General features: G+C 42.7%; 1 protein-coding gene across 1 annotated transcript in view; it reads right to left on the bottom strand.

Annotated features, from left to right (window-relative positions):
- The window catches only part of PDCD1LG2 (programmed cell death 1 ligand 2), a 60,159-nt gene that overhangs the window by 16,769 nt on the left and 21,084 nt on the right, over positions 1 to 22,306 (bottom strand). Inside the window, exons 3-5 of the mRNA XM_055309439.1 lie at positions 18,140 to 18,445; positions 8,836 to 9,105; positions 1,299 to 1,433 (exon numbers count right to left, since the gene is read on the bottom strand). Of these exons, the coding sequence (XP_055165414.1) occupies positions 1,299 to 1,433; positions 8,836 to 9,105; positions 18,140 to 18,445 (711 nt within the window). The remainder of the gene's footprint in view (positions 1 to 1,298; positions 1,434 to 8,835; positions 9,106 to 18,139; positions 18,446 to 22,306) is intronic.

Genomic DNA, 22,306 nt, shown 5'->3' with positions numbered 1-22,306 from the left:
GCCTTTGAGTGCTCTACCCCATTTCATTCTCCCAAAGAGAGTGGGGACAGAAGACTGTGTTGCTCATTTCCAAGGTGACTAAGAGGTTCTCAGAACCCAGGCCTGGAACTTAGGCATAGATCTGTTTCTGAGGGGTGTGTATGGAGGAGGTAAGAGAAGATGGCAGAAGATAAGATTCTGGTGAGGGATACCTGCTGTGGCTCTCTGAGGTCACAGACTTGCAGAAGTGATCCTGTTTAGTTAAAGTTCTATTGGATAAGACACTAAAAATCCTCCTTTATGGCGAGATGCTCTCCTTCTCCATTTCTATCATTTCTCTTTTTCTTTTTTCCCTTCTTCCTCAATCCTCACCGCCCCCCTTTCTGTTGACAATAGTTCCTGGGATTCTATAGTAGAGGGTTTTGTGGTTAGTACCCATGTTGATGTATATATAGGGCAATGGACAAATAGAGCATGACAATATCTTATGGCAGAAGAGAATACAGAAGTTAGACTATAAATGCAGCATGACAACCACCTAAAAGTACCCCAGTTCTCAAATAGTGTCCACCCCAAATTCCTATTATTTCCACATGCCATTTCCTTTTCTATAAACAAGGCCATGTGTAGACCTTGGGAGGAACACACTGGGTGCTGACAAAGAAACAGTTTAGAGTTTAGGAAAGCACCAGTCTGCAGATATTGTGGCCAGGGTTCAAAGTTGCTCAATAGGAGTGGGTGGGGGAGAACAGGACAAGCTGAGGAAGGACTCCTGGGTTGCTGCTGAAAGACTTCAGGACACCATCAAAACAGGTGCTTTTCATGCCCCCAAATGGCCTCACACACTTTTCTCTTTTCCTTACCAACCAGGGGATTCAGATTCCTGGGGCTGGGGGAAGGGCTCAGCCTGCTGACACCCAGACTGGGGAAAGGAGGGATGAGAACCTAAGGATCTTCTGAAGTGATCTTGGCATCCTCCCCACAGCGAACTCTGACCACACAGCGGTCTGCATTGCCAAAATAACACTGATCTCACGAAGCTAATGACACTTCTTGGCTCAAAGAACAAAGCAAACTCTTTCAGCACAGGAACAAAACATTCCTTTTAAAATACTTAGTATGAGGACTTCAGCTCACTGAAGACTAGAGCCATTTTCTTCTGGGGGAAAATCATCAGAAGGAGCCCCTAAGCCCAAAGTAATGCACAAGCCCTGAGGAGAATAGTATGAGACTGGGAAGCTGTAGGCCACTGGGGCAAAGCAGAGTCTCACACTGTAGACATTCAGTCCATCTGGTTACCATGAATAAAACTCACTTACTTTTTTTAAAACAAAGCTTTTGGAAGAGCTGTTTTCTTAGGGCTATCATTGTAGTTATGAATATCAAAACAATGATGATGGAAGGGATGACAACATGAAGCAGCCAGTTTGAAGAGGTATCAGGTTCATTGCCACCTAGATCAAAGAAAAACACCAGAATCCCATTACATGGTAGCTTGCAGGTAAACCAACAAGTTGGCCCTCTGAGTAGGTTACAACCAATACAGCCAATATGCTGAGGATTTATTCCATGCCAGGTACTATTTCTCACATGGTACATCTACTACTTTGTTTACTTCTCACAATCACCCTAAGTGGCAGGATTCGCAATGACTCTCATTTTACTGGTGAAAAAAGTGAGGTATAGAGAGCTTAGAAAACTTTCCCAAAGTTATACAGTAAGAGATAGAGCTGAGATATAACCCAGGCTGTCTGGTTCCATATTCCATGTTTTTCATCATTCTGATACATCTGTCATCTATCTATCTATCTATCTACTTATCATCTTTCTTTCCAGGATAGCCCTTCAACTCAAACATGTCTTCTCCCTCCACTGTCAAGCACTCTCAGTGCTCAGATTCCATACTATCAGTTATTCAATTTCAAGGATTAACAGGATCTTTTTGGAAAAATACAATATTGTAGTGTTAACATACCTTAGTATGAATTACCACAACTAGACCTGTCCTTGGCTTAGCTAATCAGTGTTCTGGCACTGAGGAAAAGGTGAGTTTAGTAGAGAGGCAGATGAGAAGAGCAATTTTGGAAACTGGGGAGGGCCTTGTAAAGGAGAGTTCTGGATATCTATAGGTTAGAATAAGGGCTCTAGACTGACAATGGGGAAGGCTGGAGCGGGGGGCCTTCCCGGTAGGAGGTAGAAGAGTACTCCAAGTAAGCTATGCCCTTTCCAAAAGCCTGAATTTTGCCCCACGTAGTAACTTATATAGGATAAGCACAAGAGCTTGGTCCAGGAAAAACCTGGCAAAACTGCTCAGGAGTAAGGGCTCAGTCCCACTAACTGCCTTCCCTCTTCTCCATCTCAATGCCATCTGATAATCCTAGATTATTTTAGCTGAGAAGGATTAGACACCGTTTCATCTGAACCCTTCATTGTAGAGTTCCAGAAGTAAGGCTCAGAGATTCTAAACAATCTATCTAAGGTTATCACTGCTAAATAAGTAGCAAAGTCAGGATTTCAAGCCTGGATCTGTTTGATCCAAAGCTCATACCCCAGAGATATTTGTCTCTATTGAAAGCAATGTGGTGAAAGGATTCAGAAACCTGGCTCATCTACACATTGGGTAACCCACACTGATTACAACTGCTCCTTTACTTTTAGGAATTGCTTAATAAGCGCCACTACAGTAACACCGGTGAGTTCTTCAGTGTCCTCACAACAGGAGAAGCTCCCTCAGCTCCTCTATGCAAACTCATGTCCTCTGCAGGTTCCTTCACAGCCCCTTGCACGTACAGAAGCTCTACACATTCCTGAAGACTTTCTAATGATGAACGTTGGTCTGCTTAGACTGTAAGTATTTGGAGTGCAAACACTTCACCTAAGTCACCCCTGAATCCCCTATAGAGCCAAGTACTATCTACATGAAAGATGTCAATAAGGAATTTTGGGGCTGAATTAATCATTTGTCTATGTAGTATACTTGGCCTGATCTTCCTTGTCCTTAGTTACCTGTAGCAGATGTATGGTTATCCCTTAAATCGATTCTCCCTTACTTCCCTAGTATTAAGGCATTAGCAGACACATGGCTTCTCAAGACTACATTTTGGAGGTTCCCCTGCAGTTAGGAATGACCAACCATGTAAACTAAGTTCAAGTCATGGGTCTTCTGAGTCTTGGCTGGCCTTAAAACAGTGGATATGTCTTCCACCATCCTTTTCTCTTTCTGAAACATGGATTGGCAGTGACCCTGCTTTGACAATTCAACAGAAACAGCATTCTACAGAATGGGAGAACAACAAGATGGAAAGAACCCAGAAAGAACAGAATAAAGATACCTCCCCAACTCGAATCACCTTCTATCTCTCAATGTTACATTAGAAAGAAATATACTTCTGTCTTGTTAGAGTCATATTTTGAGGTCTCTCTGCTATGGCAGCTTAGCTTTATCCTAATACATATTCTTATAGATTGTTTTATAATAATTGCATGTTACTTGACAGTGATATGATGATGCAATGGGGAAAGTATGTATTATCCTTGCCACAGTCCCATGCACTCTTGCTAGAAGCTTTATATGTTCCCCCATGCTTCCATACTTTCTGAGAGCTGAGGACTTTGCAATCATGCTCCATTCAATCCCCACAATCACACTCTAAGGTATCTATCATTATTTACCCTTATTCTACAAATGTGAGACCAAGTTCTAGGATGTCTCAATTATATGTTCATGTTCTCAAAGCTAGTAGTAACAGAGAGAGGATTTAAAGATCAAGTCCGTTTGACTTCAGAGGCTATGCTCTTGACCACTGCCAAAGTGTCCCCTCCAGGTCTTTTGGGAGGGCTTCACTTCCAGCCCCACAAAAATATTGTTAGAGTTGTTTCCTGTCTCTAATTTCATTACATCTCCTCATGAAAATGCAGCAACTAGCCAAGCAGAATAACCCTTGTTTCAAAAAGAAAATGGTCTCATTGACGTTTCATTTCTGGTTAAAAGTTAGGATGTTCAGTCACATCCTGGAGCCACTGGAGCACTTCCCACCTCCAGGCTGTCATTGCCGTATTTGCTTTATTCGTTAACTTCTGCAGAAGTTTGTGGTGGGTCACAGAAGTCAGCAATGAGCAGCTCAACTAATGAGAATGAGCATAAAGGGGACAGTCATAAAGCAACTTAAAAATTGCTTTGAGAAATAGAAGTGAGGAACTGTGAGAGGATGTATGACTTTAGTCATTTGTTGCTGGTATTTGGACCACCAACTAGGGGATCATTTGATTGCTGTGACCTGGCAGCCCACACAGTCTGGTGGCTGGGATAATGGGACTGGGATTACAAAACTAATCTTCCAATCCATTAATCTGATATTTATTGAGGACTTAGTATGGGCAGACTGTTCTGTTTTCACTTTGGTCTGGGTATAAATAAGACCCATATGAGCAATTAAAATACATGGAAAATAAAATAGCAGTGAAAGACAAAAGACACAGTCACAGGCAAGCAACATCATGGTACATGTAATCAGTCTTAGGAGGAGAGATAAGGGAAAGACCCCTTGTGCCGTGAAGTTATCAAAGTTGCTTTGGAGAGAAGGTGGGCTTGAAGTTGGTAAATAAGGTGTATAATTATATTTTATGCAGAAGAAACTGCCTGAACAAAGAAATCATGGAGGGGAAATGTGCAAGCAAGTTCAAAGAGCACATGGTGTGGAAGGATTGCAGACTGGAGCCCAAGAATGATATTAGGGTGTAGTAGCATGGATATAACTCTGGGAAGGATGGGTAAAACTACGCTGAAAATCTCTAATTGCACAAAGATCTCTTTACCTCTTTGCCAATTGCATCTATGAATGATATCCTAGAAGATCCTGAGCTGATGCAGGCCCCATAGGCCCCTCCTATGACTGTTGACTATGCATTCAGCTACATTGGCTTCCATGGAAATAGGGGCCACCTTACTTCTCACTGGTTCAAAGTTTCCAGAGGAATGGTCAGTGTGCGCTCCCACTTCTCTACCACAAAGAAAAAGAAATACTGATATAATCAGTGGTGCAAAGGCTAGATTCTAGTTATTTCTAAATTCACATAACCCAGGCCCCTATTTCCCTGACCCATCTGGAAAACCACATTTCATCCAAACTATTGCCTTGCACTTAACCAGGCAGGAGATTCCACACAGCAAAGGACAGTTAAGTAAGCAATTCCAAGAAAAATAAATTCCCCTATGATTGTTAGCATTTAAATGCCTCTAAAGTTTTAGTATGAATTAGCTATAGCTCAATTTTCATAAGATGACAAGTCTGGGAATCTTCACTGTGATAAAATGAGAGGTAGGGGCACCTGGGCAGCTCAGTGGTTGAGCATCTGCCTTCAGCTCCGGTTGTGATCCTGAAGTCCTGGGATGGAGTCCTGCATCAGGCTCCCTGCAGGGAGCCTGCTTCTGCCTCTGCCTATGTCTCTGCCTCTCTGTGTGTCTCATGCGTAATTAAATAAAATCTTTTTAAAAGAGAAAGAGAGAAGTAGAGAATGTTGAAAGAGGAGCTTGCCAAATCACTATTTTTACCCAAAGTTGACCCTAAAAATGAGGCATTTCTAATGGCTTCATCTCTACCAAGATTGTTAGCACACTCCTTTCTTTACCTCCTTACTTCATCACAACCATTGGGAAGAAGATGGGCTAACTCCAGTGTTGGAATTGGGTAGTAAAGTGTGGATCAGAGGGAAAGTAAAGAGTTGGCAATGACAATGATGCAGCTGGATGCCCTGAAGCCTACGTCAGGGAGGATATTTTTCCCCCTGGAAGAAGATCCTGGGAATTAATGACAAGCTGGGCATTGAGTCACTTTAAAGTTCTCAGTCTTGTCGGTAGATTGGTGCCAGTCCATGATGGAAATGTCCTTGAATCTGAGATGGATCAGATATCTCTGAAGCCCTAGCTCCTAACTTGTCCTTTCCACCACTGATTTCAGCGAGGGCTGAAAGTGGCTGAATGACGGATGGTTCTGGTCAGGTTCTGATTCACTTCTCTTTGACAATCTCACTTCAAGCACAAGCTGCTTCTGTGCCAGGGCTTCCTCAATGCTGAAGGTTGGTCCTTCTCACCATATCCAATGACCCACTTGTGAAATGTTTGCTTCTTATCCCCATAAATTTAGGCACTACTTGATTAAAGGTCCAGCTTCCTGGCGGCAAGGATATATCTACCCTTCTACCAAGGGATATGTCCTTACCTCATCTAAAGTTATAGCTATTGGTCAGTCAGCCTGAGTTCTACCTGCTGTGGACTGGCAGGCAGAGAAAAGAATGTCTGTACTGGTGGAGTGATCGTTCTTGATTACCAAAAAGAACTTGAATGCTGCTACCTAATGCAGACAAGGAAGGCCATGTCTGGAACTCAGGGATCCATAGATTCTGATTTGTGTGACTTCCACAGTCAGTAATAACAATGAAAAGACAATTAAGACAATTTGGTCTGTTCAGGGCAAGGCAACTAAAGGTTCAGGTTGAAAGTTGGAGTCACCAGCCTCCTCTCCACCCCCAGGGAAGCAAGCTGTTCCACCTGAAGGGCTGAGTGAGGGAAATCTAGAATGTGTGGTGGATGAGAGAGATATCAATGATCAATTATGGTTTGGGATCAACTGCAGCTGCAGGAGCTGGAGCTTATTCTATGAACTCTTGCATCTGAAGTCTTTTGAAAAGATCATGGCTGCCTCCCCGCCTAAAGGCTCAGTCACGTGGACTTAGGTTATAGGTAGCCTTGAGCAATGCAAGGGACAGACTACTGAAGTCCTGCCTCATTGCTTCCCAGCTTCACCTCCAACTTCCACTGTGGCTCAGTGAAAGTCTAGGTGGGCTTTGACTCACTTCGTTCACTTCAAATGGATATTTTGCTTTCTGCCCTGGAATGCCTCTGATACTGCAGATGCTGGGGGGAGCTCACTCAGCCCACATACCTGCAAAGCTCACAGGGAGGAGAGGTGGGGTGCAAACAGTAGGGGTGAAAGCAGATGACCTCCACCTGATGTGCTTTGAGTGGGCATCTTAGGAAGCTGTCTGGACACTTCCCAGGAGGTCCTTGGGTATTTGAGCTCCTGTTTTACCAACAGCAACAACTCTAATAATTTACCTTAGACTAACTTTTCCTTCTTCCCTGTCTGAATCTCCTAAACCTCTCCCTTCTGTTCCCGAGGTCATCACCTAAATACTCATATGCTACACAAGCTCCTGTCCTAGACTCTGTTCTGTGTGACTAAGACAAAAGGCAAAAAGGGAAATACAATGACAACACAGTATATGTTCTATAAAGTTGAATTTAAGCAGTACTAGGGACTATTCTTTATTTGGAGATTATATCCTTTGCTGGGATGGTAGCGGAATATTGAGTCCCTTCAAAGATGTCCATGTCTGAATCCCTGTGAATGTGTTACCCCACAGGGGAAAGGGGATTTTGTAGAGGTGATTATATTCAGGACCTCAAAATGGGAAAGTTAACCTGAATTATTGGATTGGGTGAAGGCACCAAATGTAACTACAAGGGTCCTTACAAGAGGAAGGCAGGAGAAATCAAGAAAGATGTGATGACAAGAAACAGAGGTCTGAGTGATGCAGCTGTGGGCTCTGCCAGTAGAGGAAGGGACCATGGGCCAAGAAATGCAGGTGGTCTCTAGAAGCTGCAAAAAATGAGAAAGTGAACTCTCCCTTAGAGCCTCTACCATCCTGTCAACACCTTGGTTTAAATCCAGCAAAGCCCTTTTTGGATTTCTGATTTTCAGAGGCGTAAGCTAATAAATTCATGTTGTCTTAAGCCCACAAAGTTTGCAGAAATTAATTATAGGAGCCTTAGGAAACTTCTGATGTGCTTGGTGATAAAATGACCTATCTCGGGATCCCTGGGTGGCGCAGCGGTTTGGCGCCTGCCTTTGGCCCAGGGCGTGATCCTGGAGACCCAGGATCGAATCCCACGTCGGGCTCCCGGTGCATGGAGCCTGCTTCTCCCTCTGCCTATGTCTCTGCGCCTCTCTCTCTCTGTGACTATCATAAATAAATAAAAATTTAAAAAAAAATAAAAATAAAAAAATGACCTATCTCTTACGAAAGGACGTTGATACTAGATGTTAGTCACTCTTACGTGGCAAATAAATGTTCTTACTCGGCAAATAAAAAACAGACTCCCAAAATTTGTTCGAAACTGTCCTGGTGTATGAAGTTCTAAAGTAAGGGACTCACCATAGCCAGCAAAGGCTCCGAAAGATCTTTACAAAAGCTAGTTTTCCTTGAAAACCCCATTACCACTTGACCGTCAGCAATGCCAGAAAAGTAATCTTCCTCCTGCTGACTCCCCACACTGCGCTTGAGTCACAGTGATGAGTTTTATGCTGGATACTTTCTGTTTCCTCTTCAGATCCGTTCTCTACACTTCCACACTGTGCTCTGAACTCTGAGAGATTGACCATAATGGAACACATCCGTGGATGCCCTTGTTCTCTGGCTTCCAGCCAGGTTCAGCCAGTGGGAGGCACCAGCAGGTGCCTGGAGGGTGGGAAGAGAATGAGGCTGCGAGTTCACTCACGGGGCTTCCACCGTCCAGAGTTGCTACAGGCCGCAGCATCCCTCTCCTGGAGGCCGCCGCTGCTGTCAGGGGCACTTTCCCTACCATCCCCTTTCCCAGGATCCAGTAACCACTCCAACAGTGGCGACTGCTCCTCTGACTGTTGAAGCCACAGGGTCCTGCAATATCCTTAAATTCTGACCACACCTTCATAAATAGACCTTTTATCGCACTATCCTCCAAGTACGCAGTATGCACGTGCCCTATGTTTCCTGGCTAAATCCTTACTGATGGAGTTAGGCAGCGTGGGCCGCTCTTACCATGAGGGTCAATGACGGCTGAAGTACGTTCCTTCACGTTAGCATTCCAGAACACACAGCTGACGTTCCCGCGCAGGTGCGCCTTGAGGCGCAGGACGCTAGTGACCTGGTAGAGGCCTTGGGAGGTCTTGGTGTGGCTGGTGTTGGCAGGGGCGCTGACGTTTGGCCAGAACACCTCTGCCAGGGGATAGCCTTCGGCCTGGCACGTGAGCTCTACCTCGTCCAGCCCTGGGATCCTGAGGAAATGAGTGTTTATTTTCTTGTAGGAAGCTGGATAACACAAGAAGAAAAAGAAATAAGTCTTTCTTTTCTGATTCCTCGACAGCTTTGTACTCAATGCCATGTGGTAGGAACAAAATTACCACCATCAATGTGAACCAATAACAGTGTTAATTTTGTACACATGTCTTTTGTCTCTGATATCACGCTGTTTACACTAATTTAATTCTTACAGTATAACAAAACTGGCATTGTTGATATTCCCAGTTTTTGTTGGAGGTAGCTGAAGTGAGATTGAGTATTTTGCCTAGACTCGTAGGGCTAATAACTAGTGAAGCAAATGTCTGCACATTGGAAGCTTGATTCCAAATCTCAACAGGGCTTCATCCCACGACACTCTGTGGCTTCCTTCCAATTTACAAGATTATTGTAAATTATCTCACAGCTGAGGACTGGAGAAAAGAGTGGATGAAAAATAAAATCACTAGATAATGCTCACATTCTTATTTGCTGCTTTTTCTACAGGAGAAAATTCTCTTCCCATTTCCCCCTTTCCTTAGAAGTGAGATTAGGAAGAGAAAAATTAAAGACCTAGATTCTGTCTATAAGTAGTCAAGAATTGGCTATATTTTTATGACTTCTTCTCCTGTCTAACACACACACATTTCTGTGTAGTGTATGCTGAGTGAATTCATCAAACGTGGCTCCCTGCCCTCTAGAAAACTGAGATCTAAAATGCATACAAGTAACAATGAAAACAACAGGAAGACACCAGGACAAACTGCAGAGTTATCTTAGATTATAGCCGAAAAATAAATATTAACAACATATGCAGATATAAGGGAGTATGGAAAGTAACCTGTTGATTTTTAGTGAAGGGAAGAGGAAAAGAGTACTTGCTTTCATTAGATAGGAAATATTTAAGAAACAGAATTTTGATTGCATATATGGCACAAGTGTGATGAAACAATTTTTTCTAAAATTGTTGGAAAGAGTATACACAGGTGCACCCTTTGTGAGAAGCAATTTTACATGAAAATCATTATAACAGCCATGTGGAAGGCTGTTAGGCACCAAATGTGCATAGAGTACTAAGGGTTTGCTAGGGGCTAAGCTTTGTGCCTTGTAATTTTACACACCGTGGAGGGAAAGGAATGTGCAAGGCCCTCTCACAATTTTTGCCCCTTGAGCACCTCCCTTTGTATCTCAGTGTCATGAGTTGCTAACTTGATTTATTATAGCCAAAGATGCTCACTGGGTCACGGTTCGTTGGACTGGGTGACTGTATCTTGCATGTGGTTCACAATCTAAGGCCCTCTCTTGAAGTTCTTGCCTCCATGTGATAAAGCATACTTGACTGGCTTGCTTGCCTCAAAAAACTCTGATATCTATCCTGCTCACAGTTTTCCAGCTTCCAGGAACTGGGTGGGTGGGGTGGACTCTCTTATCAGTGAGACTGGATAGATGCGTAACTTTAGGCTCTTTTCTCCCTAAACACTAAGTTAAGATGAGTGTGCAAGAAAAAAGAGAAGCCCTGAAGTTGGGAGAGGGAAAAGAAGAAAATCATGTGCTCGTCTAGTTATTAATTTAAAAAATGGAGTTCACTTCCCATTTGGCTATTGATTCTTGTGTAGAGCTCACCTGGTCCAGGACTTGGAGAGGAACAGGGGTGAGTGGCTCTAAAACCTGATTCTATCTCTTTAATGTATATTACCTCATTTAAACTCTTCAAGTACCCTAGGAGATAGGTAAAATCCATATCTCTATTTTGTAAATAAGGAAATAGCTGGAATCTGGGGTGAGGAGGGGGACTCCAGCTCATGCCCTTCATGGCTACATTATTCTGAATTCTGTATTGGAATCATCATAAGGGATGATTGTCGATGTAACTGCAAAAAGCTTGGGGATGGAGCAAAAGACACAGGAAGGGGGATATGTTTTCCTGAGGACTTAGGGGTACACGGAACTAGTGGAAGATAAAGAGAATCAGATTTTGAAGCAACCTAGTGAGGATTTGAACTGGTTAGACTTACCAGTCTCCTTGAAGCCAATTTTGATCAACCTCTAGCAATTCAACAGTGTCTGAAGCATGCATTTTGAGGACTTGCCTATTTCTCATTTAATGTTATTTATCTACACTTATTTTCCCTTAGTTTGGTGTCTTCTTAAAATCCTTTATCCATAGAGTAGATTGTTCCTGTAAACTCTAGGGTCTTGGGGTGGGGGTGGGGGGATGGAGGAGAATAAATGGCTGCTTAGGAACAATGTGTTGCATATGAAGGTTTGGCCCATTCCTACAGGGTAGTTCACAATAAGAGGCTGATCTCGGGAGACAAGTTGGAGGTGATTTCAGAGGTAGGAGGGCCTGGAATCAGGAGGGAGGCCGAAGCTGTAATTTGGGATATATAAATGAGGAATGAGAGAGATGTTCAACGAAAAGAACCATTAAGACTTGGGGAAGGGATGGGAGCTCATAGCCTGCATGTATCCAATATTAAAGATACCTCCATAGCCTTATGCGATTTGGGAAGTGGGTGATAATACATCATTATTAGCCACACACAATGGGGAAGCTGGACACCAAGGGGGATATTCTTAGGAATAGATGAGTAAGTTTTAGAATTTCAGATGTAAAAGTGATCTTATAATTCAAACTAGTCCAACTTCCTATTCTGCAGTTGTTGGGTTTATGTTTAATATATGTTGTGTTTAATATATGTCAATTAGACCAAGATGGTGGTGTTTACACAATTCTTCTATATTTTTGCTTACTTTATCCATTATAATAGAGATGAGCTGAAATCTCCAGATATGATTGTGGATCTATTTCTCCTTTAGGTGTGTCAATTTTTGTTTATATGTTTTGAAGTTATGTTGTTAGATGTATGCACATTTAGGATCATTATGTTTCCCTGCCATATTCACTTCTTTATCATTATGAAATGTCCCTTTTTATCTTTAATAATACTTCTTTTCTGATATTGGTAAGCCGCTAGATAACCAGATTTTGGCTAAATACATTGATAAATGGAAGCTCCTACTTCCAGGAGCAGCCATTACCATAATTAGACAATAAGAAAGTTAAACTTTACTGGAAAGATCATCTTTCTGCCAAGTCAAACTTTGCCTCTTGGAAGCTCCAACCCATTAGTAATTGTCTGATTTAGTATGACAACATTAGAGCAGTATAGTAGTTATGAACGTGGTTTGACTAAAACTTGAGCCAAGAGCTGATTGCATGATACGTCAAGTCCTCAGGTTTTTCATTTATAAAACAAGTATGGGGACACCTGGGTGGCTCAGAGGTTGAGCGTCTGCCTTCGGTTCAGGTTGTGATCCCAGGGTCCTGAGATTGAGTCCCACACCGACTCTCTTCGAGGAGCCTGCTTCTCCCTCTGCCTATGTCTCTGCCTCTCTATGTCTCTCATGAATAAATAAATAATATCTTTAAAAAAAAAAGACAAGTGTCATACTTGGCCTTAACAGAGATGTTAGGATGATTGAATGAGATGCCTAGAATATAGTAAAAACTCAATTAACATTAGCAATCATTATTAGCTGTTTCATATGATCCTTTGGGTATTTGAAGATAATTGGCAAGCTCCATATAGTCTTTTCCTTCTGCGTAAAATATGTCTACTTCCTTCAACCGTATCTTACAGGACAATTTTTAGACCCAATTCCATATACCAGTCTTTTTTTTTTTTTAAAGATATTATTTATTTATTCTTGGGAGACACAGAGAGAGAGGCAAAGACATAGGCAGAGGGAGAAGCAGGCTCCCAATAGGGAGCCTGATGCGGGACTTGATCCCAGGGTCCCAGGATCATGACCTGAACTGAAGGCAGACACTCAACCGCTGAGCCACCCAGAAGTCCTGCATATATCAGTCTTTGGATTCACTTTGTTTGTTAATAGAACATGACCTGTATTCCAGATTTTACCTAAGCAGCAGGAAGTAGAGTGTGGCTGAGTACTTCCTATGAGCACATTTTAGGCCGACGCAGGGTTTGAATGTAGTCTAAGGTCATGAGATTACTTTTATTAAACAAATAACAGCCCTGTTGGCACCTGGAGACTGTGTCTCCTGTTGACCCAAGACCATCAATCACCCTTTGTTAGCCCTGACTCAATGACTACTAGTCGTCTAGTCTGTTACAGTTCTAGTCAGCTACACTACCATTCAGCTTGCATTTTAGCAGGTTGTGCACAGGATGTACGCTGTGTGGGTCCTGGGCTTGTCTACCCTCAGATCCAGCCTTTGAGTTTTCTTTTCTGCTCTGTCCTGCATGCAGGCTGACTCCTGTAGACCTTATCTCCCAGGCTCCTGACAGCCAACAGGAGGCACGGTGGGAAGTCTGGAGGGCCAACAGAAGGGAGAATTTAGGGTATGTTCCCCCATGCTTGTGCTGAGATGGGCTCTCCAGCAGCACCCACAGCTCCTCCTTGCTCCTGCTACCCCTGGATGGGCCCGTTGTGCGGCTAGTATCTGTCATAGGCCCTGAGCTCCATTCCCCCGCCTTCTCCCACTCCCTCCAGTCCAGTGCAGGCAGCAGCTTCTCCTTATTGCTAATTGCTGATTTGCCTTCATTTTCCCCAGCCAACTACTCAGCTGTTCTATTAAAAGACATGCCAGTTTTGGATTTAAATTTCTGCTGGTTGGAACCCTTTCAGTTTTCCTGGTCTTCTCTGACTGTGGGATCCCTAGGCCACTGGCAACTCTAGCATCTCTGAAATAGAGATAAGCTGCTGGTAGTATCATCTGCTTTATCATCAGAATGATGGCAACGAAGGTGAAAAAATGTAGCTTTACATGCCTTGGTCTTCCAGAATGTAGGTGGGTTTCTAGTCCTCGCTGGAGGAAGTCTTTTAGGCTTGCTCCCAATTCATCCGTTAGATGGGAGGAACCTCGGGTTAGACAGGTAGGACATTCAGGAGCTTCTTCCATTGCAGAATTCAGAACATAATTGTCTTAACTCCAGCTTTCCTTATGACCTTCTGTTTCCCCAAAGGAGGGAAGGGAGAGATTTAGCCCCAGAAGTGCGTTAGGCCAATGTTTTCTCTAGGTCCAGAGCCCAGCTGTTCCGTGTCCTCCCAAAGCTGCAGTGTTTCCCTTGGGCTGTTCCTTCTCCATGTCCTTTGTCTTCTCTTCCTCAGGGTGAAGGCCATTGTGAGAGAAAATGGAAACCTTTTGCCTCCTAGCTCTGTTCTAAGTCCTCCTTCGGACTCCCATATAGCCGGGGCCTCTTCTTTGCTTTGAAATGCTTCTGTGAGCCTCAGTCCAATCAGAGGGAGGAGTGGATTGGCGCTCTCCCATCCCCCTCCTCATGTCCTGCCAGTACCTTCAGGTGGGTTTGGCCCTTCTGTTCTCAGGACCCGTTCTGTGTCTGTCTGGGATCCTTTGCGGGGGCCAGAGGTCAGCCTGTGGGCTTAGGCGCTGGGCTTCCTGGCCTCTCCAGGGCCCCGGGACTCTTCTCTTCAGCCACGCTCCCTACCCTCCCTCTGACAGGTCACTCAGAGTTGGGTACTTGCAAGCTGCCTGCCAAAAACCTGAGTCTTAGGGCGCCTGGGTGGCTCAGTGGTTGAGCACCTGCCTTCAGTTCAGGATCCCATGATCCCTCGATCCTGGGATCGAGTCCCGCGTAGGGCTCCCCACAGGGAACCTGCTTCTCCCGCTGCCTGTGTCTCTTCCTCTCTCTCTGTCTCTCTCATGAATAAATAGATAAAATCTTAAAAAAAAAAAAAAACCCAAGTCTTCTAGACTTTCTAGCCATTCTACCTAGTATTGCTTTTCCTGTGCTTTTGAAAAATTAGTCCTCTTTCCCCTGTATTTAATATGAACTGCCACCCAGATATCAAAGATGGTGCTATAAACCTACTTTCAAGTTCATGTCATCAAGCAGGCATTTTAAGGAAAAAGCACATCCTTTCTCCAGTCCTGTTTCACTGAAGCAAATCCTAACTGAGGAGCCAGATGCCCCATGCTTCCTCCTGAGACCCCCTGATCAGGGTAAAATTCTCTTAGGTGATGGTCTTGAACTTTTCCTGGTTTTGCTTGCATTCCTCCTAAAAGGTGGTGACACAGTATACATCCTCTCACATATTTATTAGGTTGGTTCTTAAAATTTTTCCTAAGTGTCTATATTGGAAAAATATATAATGTTTAGTGCTTTATAAACATTTATATTTTAAGTAAAACAATGATTTTGCTCCTACATATGTACCTAATGCTGTCTGGGTATCAAAGGAGGTATCTTTTATACACACCACCATCCATGGAAAAATACATATAAAAATCATCCCGTAATGGTCAGAGCTTTATGCTCTGTTTCACACCGTACCATTCCATGAGCCTCAGTTCCCATTCCACTTTTTCTATAGGATTTTATCCTAACTCAACATGTTAGAAAGCTCTTTTATTGCTTATCCTTATGTTTCTTTGCAACAACAAAATACGTTTAGCTTACTGGGATTGTTTCACTCATGATCACAAAGCTTCAAGTGTTCAAAGTTTCCTTCTGCACTGAAATCTAATCTCTATTATCAGCACATGTAAAATCAAAATGTAAAATATTATGAATATTGATAATGATTAAACTTAAAAGATAAAATTTTCTGGAACTGTATCCCTTAAGAGGATGGATGGGGCTCTCTTTTTTGATTTGTTCATAATCTGAGGATGCATGTGGCTGTGGTTGGAATGATACAAGATCAGCTTCGATTCTGTTTCAATTTTTCCACTTTTACAGCAAGAAGGGCTAAGGAAACTTACTCGTATAAACTAGTGCCAGTGGAAGCAGTCTTGTTATAATGATGTCATTGCATTCTTAAAAGCCTTATAATTTATACAGCAAAAAAAGAAACCTATTTTATATTTTACCATCAGCTCTTAAATGTTACTAGGGCCTCCTTCAACTTTGTTGAAAACAGAATTTGGCATCACCTATCTTGCAGGATGATTTGTTAGTCATTACAGTTTGATAAGGTATCAATATTTCTAATCGCTCTTCTGCTTAGCACTATGGAAGTTTTCTACACTCCAAGCAATGTGCCACATTCATGATGGGTGAGAGGCACCCTTTTTTATGAAGTGGAAGAAGACAATGATAAAAGAGGAAGTGTGTTAGGGGAACCCCTAGAGCCTTGCCTGGAAGGCTTATTCTCAGGCACACTCATTTTGGGAAAAGAATACATGGGGAAGATGAAGAATCAGAAACTCATTTCCTAAAACTGCCTGTGCCCCTGCAACCTCTCAGAAAGTCTTGTGATCCTCATATGCTGTAGTTGGAAAGCCATCGAGGATTTAAAGAATAAGTAAGTATGATTTAAAGAATAAACCGATTCCACACTTGAGCCATCTCTGCTCCAGTTGATGAAGCTGGCAGAGTGGCTTCCTAGGAATGAAGGGCAGCCCTCGGCTGGAGAGAGAGTGGCAGGATGGGCCCCTGAGTTGCCCAGAGACCCTAGATGCATACAGCTAGATGCAAACAGAGGTTAACAAACATGGAGGCAGTGAATTAGGGGTGCAGATACTGAATACATTAAGGGATCATGAGAATGGAGAGCCCACTTTCCTCCCATTAATTGAAATCAGACTAACTTCAAAGTTCTGGAGTGCATCCCAGTTCTGGATGGAGGAAATGCAATTAAGACAGAAGGCAATTACATCCAGGCTAATGACTCTCTTGATGATTCATTGAGTCTTGAGGTGAGAGGAAGTCTTTGAACCAGCTCTCCGGACACTCACCACCTGCCAAGAATCATGCTCAGTTCTTTATGTTCATTAGCTCTTCTAACTTTTACAATAATCCTCTGTGGTAGGTGCTACTGTGGCTAGCCTTTTACAAATAAGAAAAATGTCAGGTTGTAAAGGTGACATAACCTGCCCAAGGTCATAGGTGAAAACACCATTCACCCTCATGTCTCACCCTCTTGGTTTATCCTTCTTTTGTGTCAGATCACAAAGTCACAACATTGCTGCCAAGGTCAACCAATGGTCTTTGGGGACCAAAGTCTATGGACTTTCCAGAAGACAGAACAGATCCTCTGAGTCTTCACGAGTGGGACTGGGAGGAGACAGAGAAAACCCAGAACAGTCAGAGCAGGCTGAAAAACACAGCTGGCAAAGTCTTATATAAACTTGCAGGTCTTTCCCAAAATGGCCTTTTTGCAAAACAAACACAAACTTGAAGATTCTCTTCAGATTTAGGTTCTTGGCTTGTGTTGTGGTGAGGAAAGCCCTTAACCCAGAGGAATGAGGACAGCTATTGACTTACCTGGACTCCCCCAGCTCCCGCCTTCCCTTTTCTGGGCTCCGGCTGCTTCATTTGCAATATGGAAAGCTTGGACTAGAGCAGTGTTTTCCAAACTTTTTAGACTATGACCCAGAGTGAGAAAAATAATATTTTACATCACAATCCAACACACACACACACAAACATGCACTCCTCTGAAACAGGAGTTTCACAAACTGACACTCACCCCTACTATGTGACACCTTCTGATCATGTCTATTCATTTGGAAAAAGACACTCACCCAGTTGCTACTCACTAAATTGATACTTTAATCCATTAATGATCGGCAAACCATGGTTTAAAGAGGAGCTGAGTGATTGAGTCAGTGTTGATCCTTGGGAGAACCTTGAGCAAGGCAAAACTTCTCTTTGGCACCCTCTTGTCTTTCAGTGACCCATTTCCTGCCTTCCCTCTAGATCCATACATTCCTGCAACTCCTGACCCTATTTTCCTTTCACATCAATTGCTTTATATTCAGATGCTAAAAAAATCTCTCTGGGAAGATGCTTCTGTTTTTCTCTAAGATAGCCCTGTTTCCCTGTAACCATCCTCCCGGGTTTTTTTGTTTTTTTTTGTTTTTTTTAAAGTTCTTATTTGTTTATTCATGAGAGACACAGAGAGAGAGAGGCAGACACAGGCAGAAGGAGAAGCAGGACTCAATCCTGGATCTCCAGGATCACACCCCAGGCTGCAGGCGGCACTAAACCCCTGCGCCACCAGGGCTGCCCCATCCTCTGGGTTTTTGCTTGCACTAATGCCTCCACAGATTCCAGTCCTTGAAACAACTCACCTTTGACTTTCAGAGTCAGATATTTGTAGTCCCAGGCGACTCCATAGAGGATGAGGCAGCGATACTGCCCTGCATCCGCCACTTGGACTTGAGGGATGTGGAATAAGGCCTTCCCCAGGGGCAGCTGCTCCCCCAGCAAGGTGGCTCTCTCACTGTGCAAGGATGTATTGTTTTCCATCTTCTGCAAACTGGCCTTTAAGTCTCTGAGTTCCATGGGATCTCCAGTGTCAAAGTGACATTCCAGGGTCACATTGCTGCCAGAGTCTACTGTGTACAGTTCCTTAGGGACCGTCACTGTGAATAGAGCTGAACAAAACACAAGAAATTCTCCCACTGTCTGCCTTTACATCTCAGTTCTGTACAGAGTGGGAGCTGAGGAGGCCCATCCCATCCCTGTGGCCCAGGGGACACCTGCCATCAGCTGGGCACTCCTTCAGGCTCCTTTCCCTCCTGCATCCTGGTCTGTCCGGGCAACCGTGGAACTCCTGATGTGCTGTTTTGAGATACTTCTCTCCTCTCAACACACCCCACCAGTGCAGCCCATTGCCATCCTGCTTCCTATTATCCAGGCTCATTTTCTCCATATGGATCAAATTATATCATCCCTGTCAAATACTACCTCCTCTCATGAGTGGTAGTAATAAGAATTACCATTTGTTGAGCTCTTACAATGTGTTAGTCTTCTGCCAACACACCGTCTCATTCAGTCTTCCCAGAAAGTCATCAAAGCAGAGCCATCTTCTTTTTAGAAAAGGAAACTGAGGCACAGAAAAGTAGCCAGGATCAGACCTAGGTATTGCTAAGCTCCAAGTGCCCTTAACCACTGCATAATACAAACCCACTGGACAAGCTTCTTCTTTTCTGTCAATTAGGATAAGGGAAGAATAGAACTAAGATTTAGTGCATACCTATTATACTCCAGGTACTGTGCTAGGCTCTTTTTTTTTAAGTGTTTATCCTCTTTTTTTTTTTCATTTTTTTAAAATTTAAATTCAATTTGCCAACATATAACACCCAGTGCTCATCCCATCAAGTGTCCTCCTCATTGCCTGCCACCCTGTGCTAGGCCTACTCTTTATAACTACATCACTTAATCCTGAAAATACAACCATGAAATATGTATTATTATTACTGTTTTACAGTTGAGGAAATTGGCTCAAAGAGGTTCATGCCAGGACATATGGTTAGTAAAGTTAAAATTCAGAGTCAGTTAAATGTTTGATTTAAAAATCTATAGTTTCCACTGCAACAGTATTTCCCAAAACATGAGGCACATATGAAACATGCAAAATAATTTTATAGAGAGTAGAATTAAGGCCTGAGGGAACTGAATTATTCAGAGAGGAATTTATTTCCTCTTCAATTCTGTTTCAATCCTCCAAGTAACATATAACTTGCAATTAGGCTCTCACACCTCCAAACAATGGCTGTTTCTCCTTATAATAAAACAGAAAGCTCTCAGGCAGATACTGTATATATCTGGGTAGAATTTAATAATACTGCTTTCATCACATTTATTTTTGCTATATCTTCTATTTCTAGTAACAGTGATATGGGTTTTCCATTTATCATAGGGGTATACTATTTTGTTCAAAGAATAAAAGTTGAGTTGATTTTAAAGAATTTATAAAAACAATGGCATGAAGAGTGGTAGAGCAAAGTAAAACTAATAAAGGTGCATAAATACACTGTGAGAAACTGTACAAAATCAGGCCGCCTCTATCATTAAGGAATGGATATTCATTATGACCAAGGTGCAGCAAGATCTTAAACTAATTTCTGAATCATGACAAAAGATTAGATCAAATTATATTCAGGAGAGCTTACTTCATTCATTCATTCATTCATTCATTCATTTAATTGGTCCAAACATCCATTCAACAAATATTTGTGGATAACTTCTAAGCATATACTATTCAAGGAGTTTCTACCATCATAAAAAGTGATATGGTAAGAGCACAGGGTTTAGTGATAGATCAACTGGATCATGATTATGAGCCCTTTGATCTTGAATGTATCATTTAGCTCTGTGAGTCTCTGCTTCTTTATGTATAAAGGTGCAAGGTTAATATCTGCCTCTAAGTATTGTGGTGAAACTTAGACAAAATGGTATGTGTGAAGTGCCTTATTTTGGCAGGTGGTAGGTGCTCAGCAAACATTGGTTCCTTTCTTTTGTACCCTGTTATAATTCTGGGGAAAGTGGTCTGTATACGCAACACCTGGCCTTTCTTTATTAACCATGATATTTTATTAACCAAGATATCCCATTCCATGATCGTCCTGAGCAATAGATTTTTAAAAAGAATTTATTTGAGAGAGGGAACTTGAGAGAGAACACAAGTTGGGGTTGCTGGGTGGAGGCAACAGAGGGAAAGGAGAAGCAGACTCCCTGCTGAGCAGAGAGCTCATGCAGGGCAGGACTCAATCCCAGGACCTGGGATCCTGACCTGAGCCAAAGGCAGATGCTTAACTGACTGAGCCACCCAGGTGCCACCTGGGCAATAGATTTTACAGTATAAGTAAATTTTGGGTTTCCTGTTGCTTGAATGATTCACATCGCAATTCTCTTCTGACTTGAGTTTCTCCTCCTACAATCCTGTGAGACTTTGAAGGCAGTGACCAGATTGACTTTTAGTATCTTTAGTGCCTAGTACATATAAGTTCTAGTTAAGAGTTTGGCAAACGGCAGAAAGAGAGAGAAGAAAGCATGAACCTAACATACTTCCCACTCATCAAACTGCAACTTGCCCATGTTGCACAAACTAGCATTCTTAATCATCACACAGTACACTTGATAGTTATGCCCAACTTGTTGAGATTTATCAAGAACAACCAGCAAGTTTTTGGGTTTTGCCTGTAATCCCTGTTTTTTTTTTTTAAGATTTTATTTATTTACTCATAGAGATGCAGAGAGAGAGAGAGAGAGAGAGAGAGAGGCAGAGACACAGGCAGAGGGAGAAGCAGGCTCCATGCATGCAGAGAGCCTGACGTGGGACTCCATCCAGGGTCTCCAGATCATGCCCTGGGTTGCAGGTGGCGCTAAACCGCTGCGCCACCGGGGCTGCCCTGTAATCCCTGTTTTAACCATCACTAGAACATTAGTGTGTCTTTCTAACAAATCTCTAGTACAGAAAAGAGTTCACTTCTGTCCAGAATTCCTTTGTGCAGGATGGAGTGGGGACAGGTCTATACTATGAGTGCTTCTTTGTAAAACACTGCTGATCACACTTGCATTTGCTTAGACAGGTTGAGAAGATTGTGGGATGATGCATGTGAAAAGAGATTTGTGCTTCCAAATTTCCTGCATGATTCCATTTCATGACATCCACTTGTAATAACTCTCACTCTGGGTCTCCAGGATAGGACCTTCTTGAGGGTAGATCCCCTTCTGATAGGGATCATCTACAAAGTTTGAGTTATTAAATCCCCCTTTTAACCAAGACAGAGCTACCTGCTACCAAATCCACTCTGGCCTAAAGGGGAATATTTACTTACTTATTCATCAAATACATAGTAATCGTCATCTATGTGTCTGGTTCAGGAATTCACTTTTGCTCTTCTTCTATTTTTTGTATTATTAGTATACATGATACAGCAGGAAACAGGGAAGAAAAATGGGACTTGCAAGGAACTTCAGTTGCTGAGGCTGAGATATAACAAATGTCAGAGGACTTTGGGTGTTGCCTCTATTGAATTTATCTAGCAAATTTATTTACCACACTTAGGCTTCTCATGAGAGAGAGAGTCTGTAACTTCCTCTGGAACTCCCCCTAGCAGACAGCAGAACTTCCCTCTTTATGCTCTGGGCCTTTGACAAAAATCCATTTTCTGCTTGCTTTTCTCCTTTGTGAGAATATGTGTACAGGGGTTGTAGGCTTAAAGTGTGTTACCTCTTAGGCAGGTGATATTTTTTATCTAATATTCATAAGAGGAAAGAGCAATTAGCAAACATGAATCAAATATCTGAGTAGCTCAGAATAACTAGAGGATTGTTATTTGGTGTAATTTTTGCCTCAATTAAATCTTCTAAGACATGCCAAGCTGTGAGCTTGATTACTCCAGAAAAACGAGTTCAGGGAATGCAATATGCTTTTAAGATCCTAAATTATTCTTACTTACTGCAAATTACAGAGGAAATAAAAACACTCTTGCAAACAACTGCGTGAA

Source organism: Nyctereutes procyonoides, unplaced genomic scaffold (assembly GCF_905146905.1).
Source record: "Nyctereutes procyonoides isolate TBG_1078 unplaced genomic scaffold, NYPRO_anot_genome, whole genome shotgun sequence".
In the NCBI taxonomy this organism is placed as follows: domain Eukaryota; kingdom Metazoa; phylum Chordata; class Mammalia; order Carnivora; family Canidae; genus Nyctereutes; species Nyctereutes procyonoides.
Note: the sequence above shows the minus strand (reverse complement) of the source record. Positions and strands in the feature narration are given on the sequence as shown.